This window comes from Myotis brandtii, unplaced genomic scaffold, assembly GCF_000412655.1.
Source record: "Myotis brandtii unplaced genomic scaffold, ASM41265v1 scaffold565, whole genome shotgun sequence".
Taxonomy (NCBI): Eukaryota; Metazoa; Chordata; class Mammalia; order Chiroptera; family Vespertilionidae; genus Myotis; species Myotis brandtii.
The window spans coordinates 757820-782589 of NW_005370105.1; the positions used below are offsets into that span (position 1 = coordinate 757820).

General features: G+C 43.6%; 1 protein-coding gene across 1 annotated transcript in view; it reads left to right on the forward strand.

Moving 5' to 3' along the window:
* Positions 1-232: 232 nt before the first annotated feature.
* COL11A1 (collagen, type XI, alpha 1) overlaps positions 233-24770 on the forward strand; it is a gene marked incomplete at its 5' end in the record, with an annotated part of 146727 nt that continues 122189 nt past the window's right edge. The window contains 3 exons of the mRNA XM_014549666.1: positions 233-272; positions 20600-20767; positions 22775-22988. Coding sequence (XP_014405152.1) covers positions 233-272; positions 20600-20767; positions 22775-22988 — 422 coding nt within the window. The remainder of the gene's footprint in view (positions 273-20599; positions 20768-22774; positions 22989-24770) is intronic.

The window sequence follows — 24770 nt, forward strand, 5'->3', positions numbered from 1 at the left end:
CCCCAGCGCTCGGTCCCGGTCCGTTAGGTGCTGTAGACTCGGCTGGCTGGCGGGAGCCCCGAGTGCTGGGAGGAGAAAAGCCAGCTTTGTTCAAAGCGCACGGAGCAGCGGGGGTGAGGAGGAGGGTGGCGAGGCTTGGCCGAGGGAGGAAGAAACTGTCAGCCCTAAAGGCGCAAGCTTTAGCAGAAACCTGAGTCTGGCCCCTGGATGCCAAGACCCGAGTTCTGCCTGATGGGAGGTGGGGCTCCCGGGGCCGCACTCCTGGAAACCAGGTCTGTATTCCCTCCCCGCCCGCGCTGGCCTCCCCCTTCCCCGGCAGCTAGCGGGCCGCGGGGCGTGGGTGCTCCCTCCACGCGACTGGTCCCCGTGCGGACGGTCCGCGCCTCAGGGGACCACGGTTGCCTCTTGGAGAAGCTATGCCAAGGATGTCCATTCGCTCGCCTCTCCCTTTCCCGGGGTACAGAGGAGGGTCTTTGAAAGTGGAGTCCCTCCCAAGTTTGCGTTCTACCTTGGGGTACCTGGTCCCCAGCGGGATTGGCCATCCTCTCCGCCCGCCATTCTGCCCTCTGCTGGTTTTGTTTATTATTTGGGATCCGAGCATCTACTTAGCAAGTGAGGCTTCTTAAAATCCTCACTCGGTTAAGGAGGAAGGGATATGCCATGACAAAAGTATTCTAAAGGCACCTACTTATTTTTTTAAAAAAATAGAGACACTCAGACTTTTTTCAATGAAAGGTGAAATATAAACTCAAGGATGCCATTGTAGGCATTCAGGGTTAGAGATGTTTGCTGCTTGTCCTTCAAGTTCCAAGGGTATCAGAGAGGTCACATCCCTACCCTTGTAAAGTAGCTACTTACCCGAAACACTTTTAAACAAACATCGGGGTGCCACAGAGAAGCAGTGATGGAAAAAGAACCTTTTCTGTTATTATGAAGCCAAGTAATGTGAGAAACAGCCAAGGGCAAAGATCCAGTTGCTTCTGTCTGTCCTTTCTGATGACCTGTCTTGAAAGTTCTGTGATTGCTTATCAGCGGTTCTCAACCTTCCTAATGCCGCGACCCTCTAATACAGCTCCTCATGTTGTAGTGACCCCCAATTTCATTGTTACAAATTGAACAACGTTAAAGCATCGTGATTAATCACAAAAACAATATGTAATTATATGTGTTTTCCCATGGTCTTAGGTGACCCCTGTGAAAGGGTCCTTTGACCCCCAAAGGGGTCGCGACCCACAGGTTGAGAACCGCTGGCTTAGAAGTTGTGTGGTAAAAGGTGGCCTTCGCTCAACCAAGTTGCTGGGTGCCTGCTGCTCAGTGGGAAGCTAGATATTTACTTAAACCTACTGGTTGGCATTCTAGCCTCTTAATGACCTTCCAAAAGGCCCTGGTAGTATCTTAATGCCTAAAAGGAAGCACGGGCCTGAATCATCACGCAGGGGGACATGAACCCAGTGTCCACTTCTCATGCCAGTCTTTAGATGTGCAAGTGAATGAACAGTAAGATTTTGTTCCAGTTCCTAAGCAAAAGTGTCGTATGCTAGAATTATACTATGATGTTTTGATTTCTCAGAGATGCAGCGGTGTGATTTGGTTGCTTGACCCAAAGATGATTTAAAACAGCCTATTTTCATCTAAAATGTGCTTTTCTAGGATTAAAAATAGTAAAGCCTTCAAGAGTTACGGGTTTATATTACATCCGACTCCGAAGAAAGCTAGTTAAGACCCTGAAGCATCTAACCTTACAGAGAAAAGCTCTGGGATGAATGGATTCAAATAAAATGTATGGTCTCACACAGTCATCACTTTACGTTGCACATAGAAACCCTATCCCTTGGTAATCTCTAACATGCTCACTCAAAATGTGTAGTGTTTATTATGATCTAGTACAAAAGAGTTTTATGATATATTCATTTACGTTAGCTTCCATTTTTAGCCTGTGGTTAATGTAAATGTTTTATCTCAGGAATATATGGGTTTCTCTGTCAGTCAGTCCATTGCGTCTTCTAGACAGGACTTGAGGTTTACCCGGACGCTGTGGTGACTCTGTGATGGTGCTAAGCTAGGAGGTTTGAAGAGTTTAAAAATGAGTTGAGGTAAGATTAAGTACCAAGGAAAGTAACCTCTAATTGAATCCCGTTTTGCTAATGAACATGGTATTCGATCTTTGGTGGTGAAGCCAAGACTGTCCTTGCAAGAAGTTGATTCATTTTGTGGGAAACTCCCCGAGCGCCTCGCAGTGGGCCGTGCGCTCTGCTGGGTGTTGTCTTGAGTGCCCGGGATCAGCAGGTGAAATGGTGCTGGATTCTAGCGTCCGAGCTAATCCAGCTTCGCAAGGAGACCCAGCTGGGCCTTGTGGTTACTTAATGGGAACCCAGCTCAGAGATCAGATACACTTCCGATAGTCAATGCAGTGTCTGCGAGGAGTACTAATAATGTCTCCTCATTTGTTTTTTTTTCTATTCAAAATGGACAAAGTCTGCAATAGAGAAACAGTAAGAAACAGTAGGTATCTTCCAAGAAGCATGCTCCTGCGTGCTGTACACAGGTGGCCTCGCTTTGGGTGGCGTATGTACAGTGGGAGTTAGAGACACGTTCACAAAACTGTCCACGTGTTTTAAATTAAGTTTATTGATCTCTTAAATTGACTGTTTACCCCATAATCAATACTTAACAGAGTCTACTTTATCAAAATCACTCTCTGAGTATATTCTGATCATTGCAGACAAAATTAAAAAGTTGTAAAATGAGAAATGTATATATTTAGATAGCATGATTGCTCACAGGTATTTTATTTTTTTAGGTTCTATATTTGTCTCACTTTGTGACTAAATTAGAAGGAGCACATCATTCATGTTAAGTTAAACCTAAAACATAGCAAGGCGACCATGAACCCCTTTTCAGACTTGTGGGCAGGCTTTCTATCAAAAAAATCTAAGTACTTCCCCTGCCTTTTTTTTCCCCCCTAAAAAATTTGTTTCTGTTCTGGGACAAATTATCTTCACTCTGGTTAATTTACTGAACTGCCATCTATTTCATAATAACAAATGGACTCAAATCAAGCTTGGCTGAGGGTGTCTGTAATAAAAAGGAGAAAAAGGTATCTAGATTTTTTAAGGGAATGCTAGACAGAAATTATTATAGAAATTACTTCTCTATATACCACCTTCTTACTTTACTATAAGGAAACTGAGGCACAGAAAAGTTGTTAGCTGAATACGCTTTCTCATGAAAACATTCTCATACTAGCCGTGGTTTTTCTAAATGAGTAGGGGAAGATCTGCAATAGTGATGTAAATAACTAAAAAATAGTAGTCTGAGACTTTATGGAATGACCAAATATTACTTACATGTATGTGCTGGAGTGATTAGTGAGAAGACGGGTTCAGTGAGGACTGATTTAAAGAAACTCGGAGAGGAAACAGTTACAGAATGCATTTACAAATTCCTCAGCCTCCTAAGATCAGAGGAAGGCGGGTTTTGGCTAGTTGTATTGTTAATATGCCTAATTATCTGATTCTACATGAGTGTCTGTATCAGAATAGAAAGCATAACAGTTTGTAAAATATTTTTTGTAAGTATTTGTGGCTGGATTAAGAATATAGTGTTGATCCTCTCTAGAGGCAGGTACCACTTTGAATTTTTAAGAAGCTCAGAAAGTTACATATGTATTTCAATAAGGCAAATCATGTCAGATTTCTATGCTTTCCATGTTGATTTTATATTGATGGGATGATATAGTATATTATATTCATATAAGTTATATGACTTTTATTAAGGCAGATAATGAATTGATATGGGTTGTATGTTCCATAGATAATCTCTTTTTAAACAAGGGGCCAACCTTGGAAAAATAAGAGGAGAGCACTTATTAGTGCACCTTCTAATTGAAGGTGTTCCTTTGGATTGTCTAATTATCTGAAACAACAGAAACACTTTCTACCTCAGGAATAGATACATAGAGGGCTAGTTTGTAAGGAAGCACTCACTCTTTTTTAAAATATATATATATTTTTGTTTATTTTAGAGAAGAAGGGAGAGGGGGAGAGAGATAGAAGCATCAGTGATGAGAGAGAATCATTGATCTGCCTCCTGCACGCCCCCTTCTGGGGATCGAGTCTGCAACCCATGCATGTGCCCTGACCAGGAATGGAACCGTGACCTCCTGGTTCATAGGTTGACACTCAACCACGGAGCCACGCCAGCTGGGTGGAAGTACTCACTGTTAATGGGCAACCACAATATTTGTTGTGCTGGCAGCACCATGGCAGAGCTCGTGTTTCTACCACAGGAAGCCTTTTCCTGTATTTAGGGAAAAGCAGTACCTGTCCTTAGGCTCCTGAGAAGACGCCATGGGAGCCAATTATACTCCTAGTGTATCTAAAAGTCATACCCACACAGGGTTTTGTAAGTGCCAAGCCTTCCCCATCGTTTTGCATACCCCTTAATGATTATATCTAGGTCTGTGAAGGCCAGGATTCTCTTGTGCCCTAAGTGCATGTTTCTTTCCTCCTTCCCTTTGGAGAAATGATTAGCAAGGCACTGGGGAGTGGGGCCTGAGAGCCTATCCTTTGGGCTTTTACTCCTTCACTTCCCTCCTTTAATTCTGGGGAAACGTGAGCTGAGCTGGGAGTGCCGAGAGGAAACCAACCTTTTCTTTTCCTTGACCATTGAAGTTTTGTCCCTTAGCAAAGAAGAAAGAGAGGTACACACAGAGGCTATAAAATGTTGCCATGGTCCCTACATTCTCTCACCCAAGAGTCAACTTTCCATGCAGTTTTCAGTGTAGCTTTTCGTGTGCTGTGATGCCTTGCTTCCTTTCGGACTTTTTTCTTCTAATCTCAAATTTAATTCAGAACCTGAGGGCTGTTGTTTTGTTGTTTTCATTTCCAACTGCCTCCTATAGTATAGCGCATCAAATATATTTATTTCTTCTTTCATAATCGTAATATGGTTTAATTTTTATCGGTTCACGTGTTTGCTCATTTCTGCTTTCAGTCGAGTTGGATCTCACCCTGAGTAATACAGCTGCTAGCGCAGATGAAAGTCCGTTTTAAAGTGATTTCGCCGGGACTGTCTATTTATCAGCTCCAGTCCCGGGCCGGCCACGGACTTGGCCAGTGGCTCTTTAGACATTGGCTGATCCCCAGGCCCACTGTTATCTGGGAAAACAAACTCTTTGCTTGCTGCGCATGGAATTAGAGACAGTGCTATTAATTTGGGAGAAAGAACCCAGAGAAAAGAAAGGTTATCATATTTCAGAGTAAGAGAGCAGCTTAAATACGACTGGACAATTGAGAACTAAACCAAACCTGTGTCAAAGTGCTTTAGCACAATCAACTTTTGCAATCCCCTCAAACCTTCTTTTTTTTCTCTCTCTCTCTCCTTAAAAAGCATTTCTTTCTTATTTTAACCAAATTTAATTGCTCCTGAATGGGCCCCGCACTGCACAGGCCCATGAAGGTCCCTATTCACAGAACCCAACGCGCATAGGGTGTCACCGGACGCTTCCTTCCTCTGTCTGCCGGGGACCTGACATCCGGCTCGAAGGAGCGAACCTTAGACTGCAGGAGGCTCTTGGCTCTCCTTCCTCGCTCAGCTTTGCAGGGCTTCCTGAAAGGGTGGCGGTTGCCATTCCCAGAGGCTCCAGGGCGAGTGTGCACCCTGTGGCCTGGACAGCGCTGCAGAGAGGGGAGCCCCAGCGTCAGGGCGTGTCCCCGCCTTCTCCCTCCTGCAGGGCCCTGACAGTGGCGCTCAGCCTGCCACCCGCTGCCACGCCTCTCGGAGCGCTGATGAGCCTTCAGCCTGTTTCACTGGTTCTGAGGGTAACTGTGTTGTCCAGGCAGCAGCAGCAGGAGTCCGTGTGCCCTTCAGGATGGCCCCTCCAAATGTCGGGGTTCATGACCAGCCATTTCCCACCTGCTGCAACCCCACCCCCACCTACCCTGCGCCTCAGCCATGGTTAGCCACCCCAGTAGGGGGCGCGCAGGAGGCAGCCTATCCATGATTCTCTCATCACTGATGTTTCTGTCTCCCTCACCCTTCCTCTCTGAAATCAGTAACAATATACATTAGAAAAGTAATAATAAAATAAAGGCTGGGCAGCAGCGTCCTATCCCCAGGCAGTAAGGGCCAACACTGTGTGCGCATGCTCATTGTGTAAGTGCTTTCCATATGACTCATTCCATGCTGACAAGTGCCCTAAGAGTAAAATCTCCCTTTTACCCACAAGGAAGTCAACAGAGAGGTTAATGACTCGCCTGCGGTCACACAGCTATGATGTGACAGACCCAGGGTCTGAGCCCACACAGTCTTGCTTTGGGTCCCTGTCCATGTGGACTTCACCGTGTGTCCCAAGGCTTCTCCACAGCCTCCCGACTTACCTTATGATTATGGCACCGCGGGGTCTAAGATGAACGCCCAGAGCGGACAGCTGCACCCCAGTCAACAGGATGTCACTTTTGTGTAGAACTTTAGTGCCACCGAGGAGTCATAGGAAGAGGTCCTGGCAGAGGGGGTGCTATAAACACCTCCGTCTGCACGACAGCTCCGTGGTGGAGGCCAGATCACTGTGTTATTTATGGACCCACCTGAGTCCCAGTGCTGGTGGGAAACCCAAAGGGGGGCTGCTGGGAGCCAGCGCCTGTGGCTTTGTTCCTTTGACTCAATGAAGGAGAAGCTGACAGCTGCTAACCTGTTGGCTTGGTTGCACGAAGTAACAGGGACTCTTGCAAATTGCTTCCTGTTCTAAGCCGGACTCGCTGCTAGGAACACCAGGCTTATACCACTTTGGGGGACTGATGTATAGGAGTATGTTTATTGCCTTCAGTGTGAAGGTGTCAGATCTGATTCTCTAGAAGCTGTTTGGAATGTAACCTCCTGGGGGAATGTAACTGAAAGATGCCTGGTATTTGTTGTTGTTGTTTGTTTTTTGGGGGGAACCACCACATTATCATTATCTTAAAATCACTCATCACATGTTACTCTTCCTCTAGGACAGTGGTTCTCCACCTTGGCTGCACATTAGAAGCACCTGGGAATCTTTTTAAAATCCTGATTTCTGGGCCTCAGCCTCCGGAAATTCTGTTTCTTTGTTACTAATGTTGTGGCCCCACCCCATAACAAAGAAACAGAATTTCCGGAGGATGAGGCCCAGAAATCAGGATTTTAAAAAGATTCCCAGGTGCTTCTAATGTGCAGCCAAGGCGGAGAACCACTGGTCTAGGCGTTGCTGGGGATTAGTTAGTGAATGTGGTTTGGTTTTATTTCTGTCCCCCAGTGTCTACAAGATGCCAGAATGCACAGTGTGACACAGCCACTCTTTGGTTATTAATTCTCTTCTCACTTTGCCCAGCGGACTGGCAGAGGTGGCAGTCTAGTTAACCTGGAGTGGTGGGAGGGACTCCTCCTGTCACGCTGTTAGCAGTCATTAGCCCCCACCCCGCTCCCTTTCCCTTTACTCATGCTCTAAAAATGAGTGAATCGGCATTTCTCTCTAGCTTTCTGCATCTGGGAAACAGTTTTACGCTTTTTCTCCACAGATGCCTCTGAATATTTAAAGCTACTGATGGACTGTCGTTTGCTTTAACATGGTAATCCGAGAGAGGGGGGGAAAAAACATAGGGAGTGGTGTTTTTGCTTTGGCAGCAACATAAATCATCATTTCACTTGTCTACTGGTGAACAAGAAAGTTTAATCCAAGAATGATACCTGTAAAAGTAATAATTGAGAAAATTTCTATCATATTCATTTCTGAGCTTTTTATCTGGTTTGTATGCTATTAGGGATTGTCTGATTTTGCTTAATAACTATTAGAAAGAGCAGCCTATCTGTACTTATTGCTTTATAATTATTTTAGTAAACATTCTTCATGTTAGAAAGTGATTTGCATATTATACATATAATTCTATTACAAAGCATCATCTTTAAGCAAGGAGTATATAGTTTCAAGTGCTGAATATGATTGATAGATAGTGGTTGTAGAATTGTTTTGGAAGAATGTATGTATTTTTTATATTCTGTTTCTATCCATTGCAATTTTACACTAAAATCACTAGCGTAGGGCCTGGCCAGTGTTGCTCAGTGGTTGAGCACTGTTTCATGAACCAAGAGGTCACCAGCTCGATTCCTGGTCAGGGCACATGCCTAGGTTGTGGGCTCCATCCCCAGTAGGTGGCGTGCAGGAGGCAGCCAGTGATGTTTCCCTCATTGATGTTTCTATTGCTCTACCCCTTTTCCCTTCCTCTCTCTAAAATTCAATAAAAATCTACTTAAAAAATTAAAAAACTAAAATCACTAGCATGGGTGTCTTCATCTGTCTGATGGAGTGTGCCCCAAGCATGTAGAACAGGGCCTGTCACACAGTAAGCGCTCGGTAAGTCTCTGTTGAATGAAGTGAAGGTGTTAGTTGCAGCTCTCATGAATTGCTCTTCAATAACCTAATTAAAGACCTGAGCTGTGATATGAGATCATGTATATCAATCACTGCCAGTGTCTACAGAAGTCTATTAAACAGGTGTTTGCTGATACTCTGCTGATTTCCTGTAAACATCGATCTCTTTTTTGCCTCCAAGCCAGCTAGGATCTGCACCCTGAACGCTCCCAACCTGCTCACCCATTGCCTTTCACTCGGTAGCATTTAGGCAGTAGCTCCCCAGGAGTCCCTCTCCTCAACCAAGAAGCCTGGGGTAGTTGACCTTGCAGCACATCGGGAGGCTGCAAGGGCACTTCCTCCAAGCTGGGGTGCTCATCCCGGAGCATTGTTGGCGCTGAGATGAAAGCATCTTTTTAGTCCGTGTAAGAAATTCTGGCCCGAGCACCATACCTGCAGCACCGCAAGATGGGCCATACACATGTCCTGACTGCATTAACGCACGCCTCATGCAGGCAGTGCCACTGAATCAGGAAGATGGGGGGAAGCGGCCTGGCTCGATCTCACAGTCATTCCCAGCCCATCCCTGTGGATCTTATGTAGGCGATTTTGTACGGAATCCGAGCAGTGTTTTATGATCATTTTGATAATCAAGGGTTTACAAACCTTCTGGAACAGGAAAGAAATGTGCGCACAATGGGCACGTGCCTGGCTTCTGTACAGGCCACTGGACGTCAGCGAAAGGCTATTTGCGATGCGAAAATCATTCCATCAGTAAGTCTCCTATTGTCTGACAGCAGCGGCTCTACGAAATCCACTGTGGTGTAGATGATGCTTCTCCAAACGCTCCTCCTCTCCTGGCAGCTCATGGAATACATGGCAATGAGAACCGCTCTTTTCCACGTTACCGTCAATGGTTGGATTGGACATAGAACTCTGCTTTACAATAAAGATTTTCCTAACTTTGGTCACTTAGAAATCAGAAATGCCATTACTTTTCAGATAATACCTTGTCTGAGTTGGGATATTATTTCTACTTTCAACTTTCAGTTCCTATAAGCATTTATGATAAGAGACAGTTCAGGATGGAGGCTGCTCAATAACCATGAAAATCAAAGGCCGCTCTTCTCTGTGCTGCATTGGGTGCCATGACTACGTAGAAGGCAGAGGCCCGTCCACCCTCATGGAGTGTGTCTGTTCCTAGGAGAGCGCTTGCGGCTAGGGGCGTGGGCAGGGACCATATAACACTAGACCATGTGGATAGACTTTTTTGGAATCACATGACTAATTAAAAATACAGGGGGTGTTGCTAAGTTGGCAGGATGGGTGCAGACTTGGACATCCAGCCATACCAGGTGGTTCCAGTTGATTGTGACCATTATATCCTCTAAGAAGCAGGACTGGGGCCAGGCTGCTTTTGCTGGGGTAGCCAACCCACGGTAAAGCCAGCCCTCTGACAATTAGCACCTTTAAGTGACACTTGATGGCCATCAGAGACTTGAGAAAAATATGAATGAATAATCTCCCTATTTTGTGGGGGACTATGTTACCCGAACATGTGGACACATTGATAAACTCTGTTATAAGCAAGGAGGTAGCCCAGCATTGTTAAAGCTTGTTCTTGGTATAACCAGAATGATAGCATGCTTTAGATCAGAAATTGTAAACAGTCATTCTTGTCTCTGAGGATTAATAGAGTGGACCAAGATCTCTATGTTGATTATTAAGTCATAATGATTTCTTTCAGGGAAAGAATACAGTTTTAAAATAACCATGTCATTAAGTTAATTATAGCTTTCAATAACATTGACAGACTGTCCACGCCCTTTGTTTTATTTCTACCCCAGATCTTTCCTTGAACTTCAGACTCATATATTCACTCCCCTGCCTATCCAGCCATTTCCAAAGGCATTTATGAAGGCGTCTCAAAATTAGCCTGCCGGAAACCGAACTGCAGAACTACCCCCCGAAACCTGCTCCTCTCGCCACCTTCCCCTTCTCAGCTGATGGCAATAAACTCAGTCGTGATGTTTGACCTAAAAAACCCAGAGGCAGCTCGGACTCCTTTTTGCTCCTACTCCACACGCAGCCTATCGGCAGCTCCTGTTTGCTCCATGTTCAGAACCTCCACATCCTCACCCAGTGCTTGGTCTCTCCGTCCAAGATAACACAGTTTGACACATAGAAGATTGCAATTGCTTCCCGTCTGCTCTCTGACTCCCCTTTGGTGCTCCCATCGTCCATTCTCAACACAGAGCCATAGTGGGGTCTAGAAAATCAGCTGGTTCATGTTACTCCCATTCCCTCAACTCCCAGTGGCTTTCCATCTCAGCTGCAATAGAATCCCAGCACCTTAATCCCACAGGATCTATCCAATCGGCCTTCAACATGCTCTCGCCCTTGTTTCTCTGACCTCATCCCTTATACTTCTTTTGTGCCCTTTGCTGGAGACATATTTGTCTCCTTGCATTTCCTCCAACATCTGGGCCTACGCCTGACTCAGGTTCCTTTTACTTAGAATGCCTTTCAGTAAAAACAGCAGGGTTGCCCAGCCAGTGTGCCTCATTGGTTGAGCGGTCCGTCCTTGAACCAGGAGGTCACAGTTCTATTCTGGGTCAGGGCACATCCCCGGGTTTCAGGCTCCATCCCCAGTAGGGGGCGTGCAGGAGGCAGCAAATCAGTGATTCTCTTTAATCATTGATGTTTCTATCTTTCCCTCTTCCTCTCTCTCAAATCAATAAAAGCTTATCTCAAAACAAAACAAAACCCAACAACAGCAGGCGCCTCTGAGGCCTCTCTAGACTCTGCTCAAACATCCTCTTCTTATTGGAACCTTAATTATTTTTCTTATCTTCTATCCATTCCTCTGCAACCCTTCCTATACTCATTCACCGATTTATTTTTCTCCTTTCTGCTAATCAAATACTTGTCACCTATAAAAAGGAATGTCCTATTTAAATGTATATAAAATGTGGAATGAGATCATTCTGGAGTACAGACATTGCCTTAAATTATTTGGGCAGCTTGTAGGCCATGTTTATTAACCAAATGACTCCCATAGCTTTTCATTTCATTTTACATATTTAGTCATAGTCAACATGCCCGCCTAGTTCCACATGATACATAAACCGCTTTGCTTCTTTGATGGGCGCCATGCACACAGATTCAGTTGTTTGGAAGTTCTAGTCACGTAGAGGTGGGCCTGGAGTTGGTGCTTTGTCTCCTGGTTCAGCAGAGCGGTGATGGGTGTTATCTGGGAACAGATGGGAGATAGGCCATGGTGGAGACGGAGAAAGCAATTACAGATGAGATGCTGCGGGGGAAATGAACGCAGGCTGATAAAGCACATCCATGTGTTGTTCCGGTCAGTGCTGAGTCTCAGGCCCTGTGTTTTAGGGTTTCTCCCAACCTCTGGAGAGCTCGGAGTTAGAAAAAATCCTTAACAAAATGGGCTGTGACTGCAAGCGATGTTGATGGGAGTCACCCTCCATTAATTCCCTTTCAGAACACAGGGTGGGGCAAGAGTGGGTTTACAGCCCTGGCTGGTGTGGCTCAGTGAGTTGAGCACTGTCCTATGCATCAAAGGGTCACAAGTTTGATTCCCAGTCAGGGCACATGCCAGGGTTTCAGGCTCAACTCCCAGTCGGGGCGTGTAGGAGGCAGCCTGTTGATGATGTTTCTCACTCTCCCTCTCCCTTCCATTCTCTAAAATCACTAAAAACATATTTTTTAAAAGTAGGTTTACAGGTGTATGTGAAACAGAGTTTATTCTTGTATTGTTATGGGTTAATTATCATATTTCCCATATGAACAACTGTAAACCTACTTTTGCCACTCCTATATTTCATTATGTATTTTTCTCCATGACCTTTCCAGTTTTGAATTTCACTATGTAACTATTTTTTTTAAATGGCATTTTCAGGGAATTGTATATTTACATTTAATCCTTTTCTGAAATGCTAGTTCCAATAGGCCTGGTAGGTGTTTGGTTTGATTAAATTAACCATAAAATTGCTACAACTCCCGGATTCTGTTTCATATTGTCTTTGTCCAAGTCATTCTCAGTTTGATGCTATTCTTTATTTGAATATCAAAAACTCATTTTTTTCAAGATGCCCTTGAGCCTTGGGATGCTTATACTTATTATATTCATAGTGTTTTCTGTAGGAAATATATTCTCTAAACATAGGCTTAAAATGGAAAAAGCATTTAAATTTGTTACAGAACCCCTTGGGGGAAAATAAACTCTAAACACTGGCCATTAATGTAAACTGTACAACTCTACTCTTACATGCTTACAGTTTGCTAATGTTTCCCAGCAGTTTATTTCTCTCATTTTGCACTTTTTTTTTTTACTACAAAGATTAGATTACAGAAGACACCCAAAAATCTGGTAAATTTTTTTTTCTGCTAAAAAAAGTGCAAGAGCTCTTTTTGAAGAAGCCAGGTCTTAGTGGGATAAGTGTCTCACCCAGTGTCATGCTGATCATAGGAAATGTATATGATTTCCATGGATATTATTTGTGCCATACAGTCATTGAAAGATGAACTTCCATACATTCTAAATATGGGAGAATACAGGTCAATACATTTTATCTCTTAATACTCCATGTTGGTTGATAATACAAGGCTGGTGTGCAGCATGTATGTGTTTGAAATAAATGAAGGAATAGTACCAGAGGAAAGACACTATGATATTGGTTTTTTAAGACTTTTTAATACATAGCTCATATCAGGGTTACTGTGTTAAGGCTACAGTTATATTAATGTCTATGAAATGCCAAGAAAAATTATATAAAAGGGGAAATGCTAATGATGTTAGTGTATTCATGTCAAGGGTGGCATTGGAGAGTGAGCATGAAAACATAGATATGAGACTCATTGGGTTGTTTAAGCTGTTACGGTTCCAGGAGGCCTCCTGGGGTTGTACGTACCTAGGATGACATAAGAACATGCTGGGAAGTCCTGGCTGCTGTGGCTCAGTTGGGTGAGCGTCTCCCATGCACCAAAAGGTTGCTGGTTTGATTCCCGTTCAGGGCACATGCCCCAGTTTCGGGCTCAATCCCTAGTAGGAGTCACACCGATCGATGTTGCACTCTTACATTGATGTTTCTCTCTCTCTCTCTCTCCTCCCCCGCCCCCTGTCCCTCTCCCTCTCTCTAAAAGTCAATTAAAAAAAAAAAGTGCTAACCGGTTTGGCTCAGTGGATAGAGTGTCGGCCTGCGGACTGAAGGGTCCCAGGTTTGATTCCAGTCAAGAGCATGAACCTTGGTTGCAGACACATCCCCAGTAGGGGGTGTGCAGGAGGCAGCTGATCAATGTTTCTCTCTCATCGATGTTTCTAACTCTCTATCGCTCTCCCTTACTCTCTGTAAAAAATCAATAAAATTAATTAAAAAAATAAAAGAGCATGCTGGGAGGTTGCTCGCGTTGCAGTTTTCGTGGATGACACGTCATGGACCTTCCAAGAGAGAAAACGTCCAGCCCTCTGCTCCGCGGTGAAGAGGGTCCCAGGGCCTGCAGAGGAAGGAAGAACAGCAATGAGGGAAGGTACCTCTGGGTGCGCTCACTAGCACTGGCAGAGATGTTCCAAAGGGGGGCATTTTGAAGAGACAATGCCTTCTGATGTTGCTTTATTGCATGCTTACTAGGTGTCAAAGGTCAAAGTGCCTTATATCATTTAATTCTCAAAATGAGGTTAAGTTGAAGAAGCCAGGTCTTAGTGAGGTAAGTGTCTCACCCAGTGTCACGCTGATCATAGGTCCTGGGCTTGTGCTAGACGCCGGAAGTTCCAGCCGCAGACACTGAGCTCTTAATTGTTGTCTGGCCGCTGGCTTGGGGGAATCCTGAGTTTTACTCTTTATTAGGAGCCGTTGTGATTTGGAAATATAGAGGGTATTGGGTCTCTTCTCACTCAGGTTTCATCAGCCCTGCACCTACTACCACATAAATACAGAGCGCTCCTGGCTGTCCACACTTCAGGGCAGCAGAGCACTTCAGGCCTGGGTGTGTGTGTGTGTGTAACTCTTTCTGTGTTTCATCTTATTTTTATTTCTCTGTCTGGTGTGCTTCACATGTGGCCTGTGGTGTGAGGTGCAAGGTGTGGGCAAGTGACCCCTGGAAAGTACGTGCGTTAGAAAGGCCTCTTCGGACCCGTGTTCCTGCTGCCCCTGAATCAGGTGGGAGCAGCTAGCCTTGGGAAGCTCATCAAGGCGCTGTTTGTGACAGTCACTTCCAGACCTTCCTTCTCAGCCTGGGGGGAAGGAAGCTTCAGGTCTGAGGCAGGACGTAGCTGCTGGTTCGTTTGTTCGTTCATTCATTCATTCATTCATTCATATATCACTATTGATTATTTACTATGTGCCAGTTGCAATGTTGGTTATGAATACTATAGTGAATGTCAATAGTGCTGAGACTTGCTGTCAGGGTTACAATCATCGAGGGAGGCAAACATTAAATAATGAATTATAAGTTTAGGAGTTTAGGGATAGAGAGAGAGAGAGAGAGAGAGAGAGAGAGAGAGAGAGAATTTTAGGTGGTATAAGTATGAAACAGGGCAACATGATCATAATTTAGACATACACTGTGCCTGAGAACATACAGCCTACAGTGAAAATGAGATAATTAAGCAAGCCAACCAAGTAGAGTGTGGAGTTATCCAAGGGGAATATAGGGTCTGTGGGGTCATTTGAGACGGCCCCATAACCCAGCCTGGGAGGGATAAGTAATGATTTCCTGAAGGAAGTCAGGCTTGGGTTGAGATCAGAAGGTTGGTCAAGTCTGAATGCCCCAGGTTTCAACCCTGGCTACCCACTCGACTCGCCTGGGAAACTTGAAAAACATACACATGACTGGTCCCCACCCCAGTCATTGTAGTCATTAGTTTGGATGTAGCGCCCAGGCATCCACAATTTCAAAGTTCTCCAGGGATTCAGATGACAGGGTTGAAAAATCAGCCAGCTCCCCTTAGCCAATGGAGGAAGGATTGAAAAATATCCCCAGTAAAGGAATAATAAGAATATTAGAAGCTGGAAGATGGTTATTATGGCAGGAGCATGATATTTGGGGTTGGGGAAGTGAACAGGAGTTAGTGTAGACATCTCATTGGAGTGTGTGGCTATGAATATTCATGGAAGAGATGTGAGTTTTCTCAAGAGCAGCCATGGGGCCCCCAGGGAGAATTTGGGCATCTAAGCATATTCAGTGTTGATGTCACATCCGGCAGCCATGGCCACTTTCATTTCCTTGAACTCCGTGCTGCCATTTTTTGATAGTTCTATTGCCTTCCTCTTCATTGATGAACTTCTACTCGTCCTTCAGGACTCAGCTCGCAAGGGCCGGATGGTAGACAGTTTAACTTCTGCGGGCCACACGGTCACTGTCACAGCCGCACAGCTCTGTCCTCGTTGGAAGGCAGCTATGGACAACCTGTGAATAAATGGCTGTGGCTACTACAGTAAAACCTTTATTTGTGGATGCTGACGTCTAAATCTCATACCATTTTCACGTGTCACAAAATATTACGCTGCTTTTAATTGTTTTCAACCATATAAAAATGTAAAGCCACTCCTATCTCGTGTGCCAGACAGCAGGGCAGTCTTCGCCCACAGGAGTCCTCCCAGCCGCTGCTCTGAGGCATCGCTACAAATACCAACTCAGTCCTCTCAGAAATTCTTTTAGCTAAATACTTCTGTTGTTATTTTACAGATGTGCACGCTGAGGCACAAGGCCCTCAGTCATGTGTCCAAGTCCCACAGTTGCTCAACGCCAAGATTTCACATGCAAGGCATGCCCATACACCTGCTAGTTAGCGGGCTGCTTTCAAGGGATTCAGGCAGCAGGCTGACATGCAGCACGGAGTTCTGCCAGCTCACTCCAGCTGTGGCATGCAGATTAATAAGAAAACCCAGGGAGCCCTAGCCAGTGTTGCTCAGTGGATAGAGCTTTGGCTTGCAGACCAAAGGGTCCTGGGATTGATTCTGGTCAAGGGCACGTACCTTGGTTGCAGGCTCCACCCCGTCCTGGGCCCTGGTCGGGGCGAAAGCAGGAGGCAACCAATCGATGTGTTTCTCTCACATGGATATTTCTCTCTGTCTTTCCCTCTCTCTTCCACTCTCCCTAAAAATCAATGGGAAAATATACTCGGGTGAGGATTAACGACTACAAAAAAGAAAACCAGGGAAAACAGTTAAATGGCTATTGTAGTACCACACAGGGCTCTGAGATCCCATTCTCCTATAAAATAAACAGAAAAAGTATACCATAGAAGCCAGGAAAAAGGTTTTGAACAAAATGCTCTTCTGATTGGATCCATCTGACAAACGAATCATGACTTGCGCCATCTCTGTTGGCAGCATAGAAACAATTAAAGTTTTTAGGGCATTTAGGATTTGCCTTGACTATGGAAATTTCACTTCTTGTAGAAATATTGAGTTAACTTAAAATACATTTCTACTTTTAATCTTTAAACAGTTGCAGTTTAGGTAATAAAAAATGAAGAATAGTTTCCCTGTGTGCGCGCACAGGCATGCGTGTATAAGACCTTAGACCCATATCGTAAGAATTTGTTAAATGCTATGATGATGAGATCGAATAAAAGGCAGATTTCAAAGTGGCTTAATTTATTATCGATTTTACTTGGAAAAAAACAGAACACTTTAAGACTTGGTTTTAACTGAGCTACATTTTTGTGACCTTAGAAATATAATCCAGTTGGCATCTCTGTTAGATGTTCCTATTTTTTAACTGTTTTTTGAAGAACTTCATACTGTGTGTTTCTACAAAGAACCCCGTAAGGAAAAACTGAGCCCTTCTTCTGAGTTCAGCAAAGGGAGTGTGTTTCCATCACATCAGGTTCACAGTCAGCAGGGATCAGTGTGAGAGACCCTGCCCTTGGAGAGGGTCACCCCGTGAAAAGATAGTTTGAGGAGAAGGAAAGTTGTGGTTCATTTTATGTCTTGTTTACCTCCATACAGTTGGGACCGTGACCATGGGGCTGCCGCCTTTTCTTCTCAGAAGAATGACAGCCTTTATGGCTGAGTCCATGTCTCCCCCCGGAGTCTTTCAACTCTGCAGATGTACTTTTCCTAATGGCTTCCACGCAGGAAGATAAGATAAAGTAAACAGATAAGGTGCTGTGGCTTGCGGAAGCAGCCTCCTCCAAAGTAAATCTATACCTGCAGCACGCACGAGTTTAACGTCAAGCAAATGTAAACATCAGGCATCAGTGAACAGCCTCAAGATAATTCTAGTGTCTGATATTGTTTCCGTTTCGTTATGCAGCGTGTTTATTTCTGGGGTACAGCCACGAGGATGGGGGAATGAGAAAAGCCTAGATTTGATATTTGCACAGACCTTAGACGCACTCTCTTCATTTGCTTTCTGGTCCCCAGTACCTTCCTCTGCACAGTGGGGATAAGAACAGAACCCCGAATGGTTTGTAGGGTTACAGCCTGAGATAAATTCAGCCCAGTGATTGGCACATACTAGACTCTCTGGACATGGCGCTAGGATAGTTATTGTGGTCTGAGTTCTGTCGTCAGAAAAGTAAGGATGCTCAGTTGTCCTATTGGCCTAAAATCTCAGCCATCACCAGCAGGGCAATTGTAAAAAATGTTCTTCACTGCTATTATTATTCTCTACATATTCCCAGGCTGAGCTACAAGGTAGCAGATTTGATAGAGTTAATGATCCCTTGGAAACGCCTGCTTTCCATAGAGAAAAAGTGTTTTTAAGAATATTTGAAATACTATGTATGTACTCTACTGGATTGTATGTTGATGTTCATTCAGAAGCTTGATGGAATAAGTAGACGTCTTTATTATGAAAGGAAAGGACATTAGTTATACCATCAAAGGCAAAGTACATAAAGCTCATTCACAGGTTTGTACACATGGAAGTCAGTACCGCCCAGAATTTAATTAATTGAGGACATGTGCACTGCTCGCAGTCATCCCATCGTTCATGCGTAGATTCTAGAAGAGACTGACCGTTATTGTAAGAAATATGAATGGAAATTGTAATTTTCAAAGAGCATCATGGTAGCAGTCACTCTCTACGTTCTGAGTGTGATAAATTGTGGTGATGGTATCTCCTGACTCTAAAGTAAGTCCCAATTTCATTCTCATTAAGTCCTCCCAGAAATAGCGAGTTTATGTTTTGAAATTTGATGGAGATGCTATTTTTTTTTACTAACAACTGAAAGTTTTCAAAGCAATAATATTGGTTCTCACTTTCAACCAGAACTGATTTCTTTCCCGTCTGAACAAAACAAGGCTTTGCGAATCTACTCCAATAGAGATACTGCCTCCTATTACTTACTAAGGCATAAATAGAGACTTTTCATTAGAATCTAAATACGTGCAGGAAGGAGTATGTCTCAGACTCGCTGATACACTGGCTGGCACATGGCCTTCTCTGAAATTTATAATTTTTGAATAAAAATAGAGAGCCAATAGAATATAAGCACATTGAGTAATAGATTCTGAAGTCAGCTTTTATCACAACACTACAGCTCATGATTGCTGGTTTTACTTGCTCAGTGAATTACTAGTAAATGAGACTTGGTGGTGGATCAGGAAATTGGGGGGTCTAAAATATTCATTTGTCCTTTTATGCCTGGCTTACTTCATAGAGTGCTGTGTTTTGAAGGTTCATCTATGTTGTAGCATGTATCAGAACTTCCTTCTTCTGGCTGACTCACATTCTAGCACATGAATATACCACATTCTGTTCACATATTGATCTAAACTTGAGTTATTTCCACATTTTGATTATTGTGAATAGTGTAGCAATGGACATTGACATACAGGTGTCTGTTTAAGTTCCAGCTTTCACCATTTTGGGTATATCTCTCAGAGTGGAATTGCTTGGTCATATGGTACTTCTATGTTTAGTGTTTTGAGGAATATTTTATGATTCCACTTACATGAAATATTTGAAATAGGCAAATTCATACAGACAGAAAGTGGGGTAGAGATTACCAATAGCTTGGAGGAGGGGGAAATGGGGAGTTACTGCTTAATGGATCTAGAGTTTCTGTCTGGGGTGCTGAAAAAGTGGCGGAAATAGTGGTGATGGTTGCACAACAACATGAATATAACCATGCTACTCAATTGTACACTTTAAAATGGCTACAGTGGAAAATTTGATAATATATATAATCATGAATAGTATAGTAGACCAAAACCAATGAATTGGACACTTGAAATTGCCTGGTATGTGAATTATATTCCAATACAGCTGTTTACAGCATCATGTTTATCTGAAGGGGAAGTCTAAGGTTCCTAACTTATTTTCTGCTGGTCACCTCATGGCAGCAGGGGGCAGCCGGAATGAACTGGATTTGGAAAATTTATGCTTCTGCCAACAAATAAGCCTGACCCTACACCCCAAGACTACATAAAGGGGGGAAGGGCAGGATTACTCATCACCAGGGGCTTTAAATCTAAATATCGAAGCATGAAGCAATGTCCATGCAGTTACTCTGGCAAATTTAGGTGGTGAAAATCAGCAAATTATACATCCGTACATTCAGGCAGGCATGCAAAGCACAGATGTACGCATATCCAAGCAAGTAGAGGCTTCTATAAAGTACTTTGTGAAGAACTAATAGCACAAAGCACTCAGAACAAGGGCATTATGTTCTGTTACTATTCTTTTACTGTCTTATCTTTGTACACACAATATGACTTACTAACTGCTCATTTGCAGTATTTATGCATAACATTTATTCTGAGTTTGAATCTTCAAAATCACCTTTGTTTAGATTATGAATAGTTGAACAGTAAATCTGTTAGAAGTTAATGGAACATGACAGATGCCGGCTTTCACTTTAATGCCAAGCAATGCAGTTATTTAGAATAATTAAAGATTTTATAAGTTGAAGTTGTGGTGCATCAGAATGTCTGCAAATTCATATACAAGTCACATTAAATTCTAAATCTACGTGCCCACACGCATAAGTATTTATATAAAAGTAAATATTCTGCTTTGCTCTGGGTCGTTTGGTTCCTGCGTGGAGATCTTTTGTATTTGGGGATGTTTTGGTTATTCTTTCCCTGCCGCCCCACTCCTCAGCTCCCCACCAAATGTTAGGGAAGCGGGACAGGTGATAAACAGATTTTGTAGGTGGAACCACAAACGACTTCCTCTTTTAAAGAAGAAATACTCATTTTTGTATTCAGTTGTTTTGTTCAATTACATTTTTCTTATTTTTAACTTATTTTTCAGCTGCTCCAGTTGATGTACTAAAAGCTCTAGATTTTCACAATTCTCCAGAGGGAATATCAAAAACAACGGGCTTTTGCACAAACAGAAAGAATTCGAAAGGGTCGGATACTGCTTACAGAGTTTCAAAGCAGGCCCAGCTCAGCGCCCCGACAAAACAGCTCTTTTCAGGTAAGTTCACTGCATTACTATGGCTACCACTATGTTACTTCTCACTATTTCTTTTTATCCTACTTTATAATGCACGATTATTGTGGGGAAGATATCATTATATCATTTGTATATATCAGACAGCAAATAGATGGTGGTCACCAAGGCAACAAGGAAAATAATGATTTTAAATATATATTTTTATTGATTTCAGAGAGGAAGGGAGAGGGAGAGAGAGAGATAGAAACATCAATGATGAGAGAAAAAAATCATTGATTGGCTGCCTCCTGCACGCCCCCCACTGGGGATCGAGCCCACAACCCAGGCATGTGCTCTGACAGGTAATCGAACTGTGACCTCCTGGTTCATAGGCTGACACTCAACCGCTTGAGCCACGCTGGCTGGACTAATAATGATTTAGTAATTGCCAATTTTAACTCAGCACATTCACAGAAGATATGCTAATGAGAAAACCTAATAAAGCTATTTTATTTCAAGGTGACAAAACTTGAAGCCAACATTATGTCTAGCTCACTTTTGCATAGAATCACGCAGAATTTACTTATTGGGGAGAACAGAGCAACTTCACGTTTCATGCCTACCCATGTACAAGTTCACCTGCTAGGTGGTTTCAGTTCTGTTGTTGAACTACATTCTTAGGGAATTCTCTCTGACATAGTCAGTTGTGAACAATCTTGAACAGTTTTATTTTAAAAAATTTTTAAATTTTTTCTTGTACAAACGTTTTCTTACCGACATACATATTTTTTCCAAGAAAAACGATTTTAAATATAATGTTACATGAATTTTGAACAGTTTTAATTAGCATCTTTTTTAGGGAGAGACTAAGGTGGGTTGCCTAGGTTAGATTGACATTAAATCCTGATTTCTTAGATAACTATATTTTCTTTTTTAACAATAATCTTTAAGGTTATTGCTCTATTTTAAATTGGGAAATACCTTTATAATTAACAGCTTTTACTCATTAGTGTAGTTAGAAAGCGACAGTATTCAAAGGTACTGCTGTACAGATTGGATGATTAAATTGTTGTAATTTTTTAAGTCTGATATAAATATGTTATTTCCTAAAATTCCCCTCCCTCTCTCTGTGTAGACTTTATTTTATATACATTTTCTTTGCTTAACTGTCTGACATATATTTATGCTGTTCATTTAACTAATACATTCATTGACTAAATGCTTTCTGAGCACTGATACAGATCTTCCCCCGGGCAGGGTATTTGGGATATGATGGTGGGGGAGGGGAGGAGACAGTCTGCCCTCTTGAATTTACCATCAAACCGGCCACGTGTCTAACAGTTCTGGTTTAGAATGACATAAGCTTTTTTTATTAGTGGAACTGCTCTGTGTGGTCGGAAAAACTGATCAGAGACTCTGGCTTTCAAAAGGATGACCAAGAGAAGATATTTACACCGTGTTCGTACCCTGCCTCGTTAGAGAGATGACGGATGGCCTCGGATGAGGCACAGGCAGCAGATACAAACCTGGCACCAAAAGTGGGACTTAGGTGCTTTTAAAAGTGCTCACTGTGCTTGATATTGTACTTGGCATCATGATCTCGCTTCCTAACTTTTCATTTAATAACTGTGCTTTAAATGAGTGGCTTTAAACTTGATATAGCTTAGACAGCTATTGCAGAAAAAGCTTAGTAGAGATTCTTCTCTATTTGTTTTTAATGTTTTAAATTGATTTAAGAGAGAGAGAGAGACAGACAGAGACAGAGAGGAAAAATCATGGATTTGTTGATCTACTTACTTATGCATTCATTGGCCGATTCCCCTATGTGTCCTGACCAGGGGTCGAACCCACAACCTTGGTGTGTCTGGACGATGCTCTAACCAGCCGAACTACCTGGCCACGGTCCCCTCTGTTGGCTTTTAAACCTGTGTTGTTATCACTGGGTGAACTCAGGTGACTTACTAAGGCCACACAGAAAGTTGAGAAAATGGGGTGATCCAGGAGCCATTTGGAAATTCGGAATCTGACTCTCTGGACTTTTCTTCTCAGGAGGAACTTTCCCAGAAGACTTTTCAATATTATTTACAGTAAAACCCAAAAAAGGAATTCAGTCTTTCCTCTTATCTATCTACAATGAGCACGGCATTCAGCAAATCGGCGTGGAGGTCGGGAGGTCGCCCGTCTTCCTGTTTGAAGACCACCTGGGGAAGCCCGCCCCCGAAGACTACCCCCTGTTCCGCACGGTCAACCTCGCCGATGGGAAGTAAGTGACGCCATCACCCAGTGTCTCAGCCCAAAGCAGTTCTTCCACTGGATTAATCCAGCAAGTGTGTACAGGCGTGATGCAGCTTTCTACAGGCCAGCGAGAGAGACGTGAAGAACACGCTAACATATCCAGCCTGGCATAGTGTACAGTCTGGGCAGGCAAACAATGAACAATGAAAAATAACAAATAGTATGTCAGGTGGTGATACCTGGGAGAGAGAAACGAGCAGGGGAGAGTTTAGGGAATGGGGGGAGAGGTGCACTTTAAGAAGTGGGCTTAGGCCAAACCTCACTAAGACGGAGTCTTGTGAAGGAGATGGGCAAGTCACACTGAGGATCGAAAGGCTGCTATTCCAGGAGGAGGGGGAGCAGGTCCAGCGGTGGCTGGATGGTCCAAGCAAGGTCCAGGGTGGCGGCCTGCCAGCGGCAGAGCCGGACAGTGGGGATGGACAGCCACGTGGGCCAGATGCTCTAGCACGTCGCAGTGTTGTCAGCACTTTGGGCTCTGTTCTGAGTGAGACGGGAAGTCACTGTAGACTCTTTGAGCAGAGCAGTGGCCTTACCACTTACCAATCAGGTGAAGACGGAGGAACAGCGGAAGGAAGCCTTATGTAATTCTTGGCATGTGCTGCATACTTTTCTAAACACTTTGTACACAGTTAATTTTCCCAGCTCTTTGAAGAAAGTGATGTGAATAACTCATTTTACAGATAAGGCAACAGAGAGTGTAGGTCCCTTGCACGAGATCATATGTTTGGAAAGTGGCAGAGACAGGTCATAGCTTTAGGACAGGGGTCCTCAAACTACGGCCCGCGGGCCACATGCAAATACAAATATTGTATTTGTTTCCATTTTGTTTTTTTACTTCAAAATAAGATATGTGCAGTGTGCATAGGAATTTGTTCATAGTTTTTTTTTAAACTATAGTCCGGCCCTCCAACGGTCTGAGGGACAGTGAACTGGCCCCCTGTTTAAAAAGTTTGAGGACCCCTGCTTTAGGAAATGGCTGATAGAAGGGCAGACTCCAACAACCGCACCATTCTTCCGAAAATCAGCATTGTCTCTCACTCAGAGAGCAGTTAATCCTAATAAATGCTTATGACTTATAATTAACAATTGAAATCATCCAGCAACCACACCATTCTTCCGAAAATCACGCTGAATTCTGAATTCTGTGCTATCAGCATTGTCTCTCACTCAGAGAGCAGTTAATCCCAATAAATGCTTATGACTTATAATTAACAATTGAAATCATAAGTATTTTCTGTTCACGAAAAGCACACCCCTAGTGAGAATGGTTGAAGCTAGGACGCGGGCATCTTAGCGGAAACGTGTAAGTTTCACCCTCACAGTACGAAGCGGTTCCTCCATGTAAATCTCTGCTCAACTCAAACCAAGCAGACGCCTGTGCGCGCTGAGCAGGCTGTGGAAAAATCGAAGATGCAGTGTATGTGGAAATCTGCTTGCTCCTCATCCGGAGCCCTGCCAGGTCACATTTTAGGACGGCTCCTGCAGTTTTATGGGTCTAATCCTAGACATTTCTGGAATATTAATCTAGCACTTTTCATTTGGAAAAAAAAAGAAAAGAAAATATAAACCAGAGTGGCTGGCACCATCTATTGAGCGTCACCCAGTGGTTCTGTTAGCACCAGCCACTGCTAATGAGACCCACCATTTTACAGGACGAGGCGGGCATGCAGGTCTCCAAAGGGCTGGTCACCTCTCCCCTCCCGCCTGTCAGCACGCCCTGAATGAGCTCCCCCCCCCCCCCCCCCCCCCC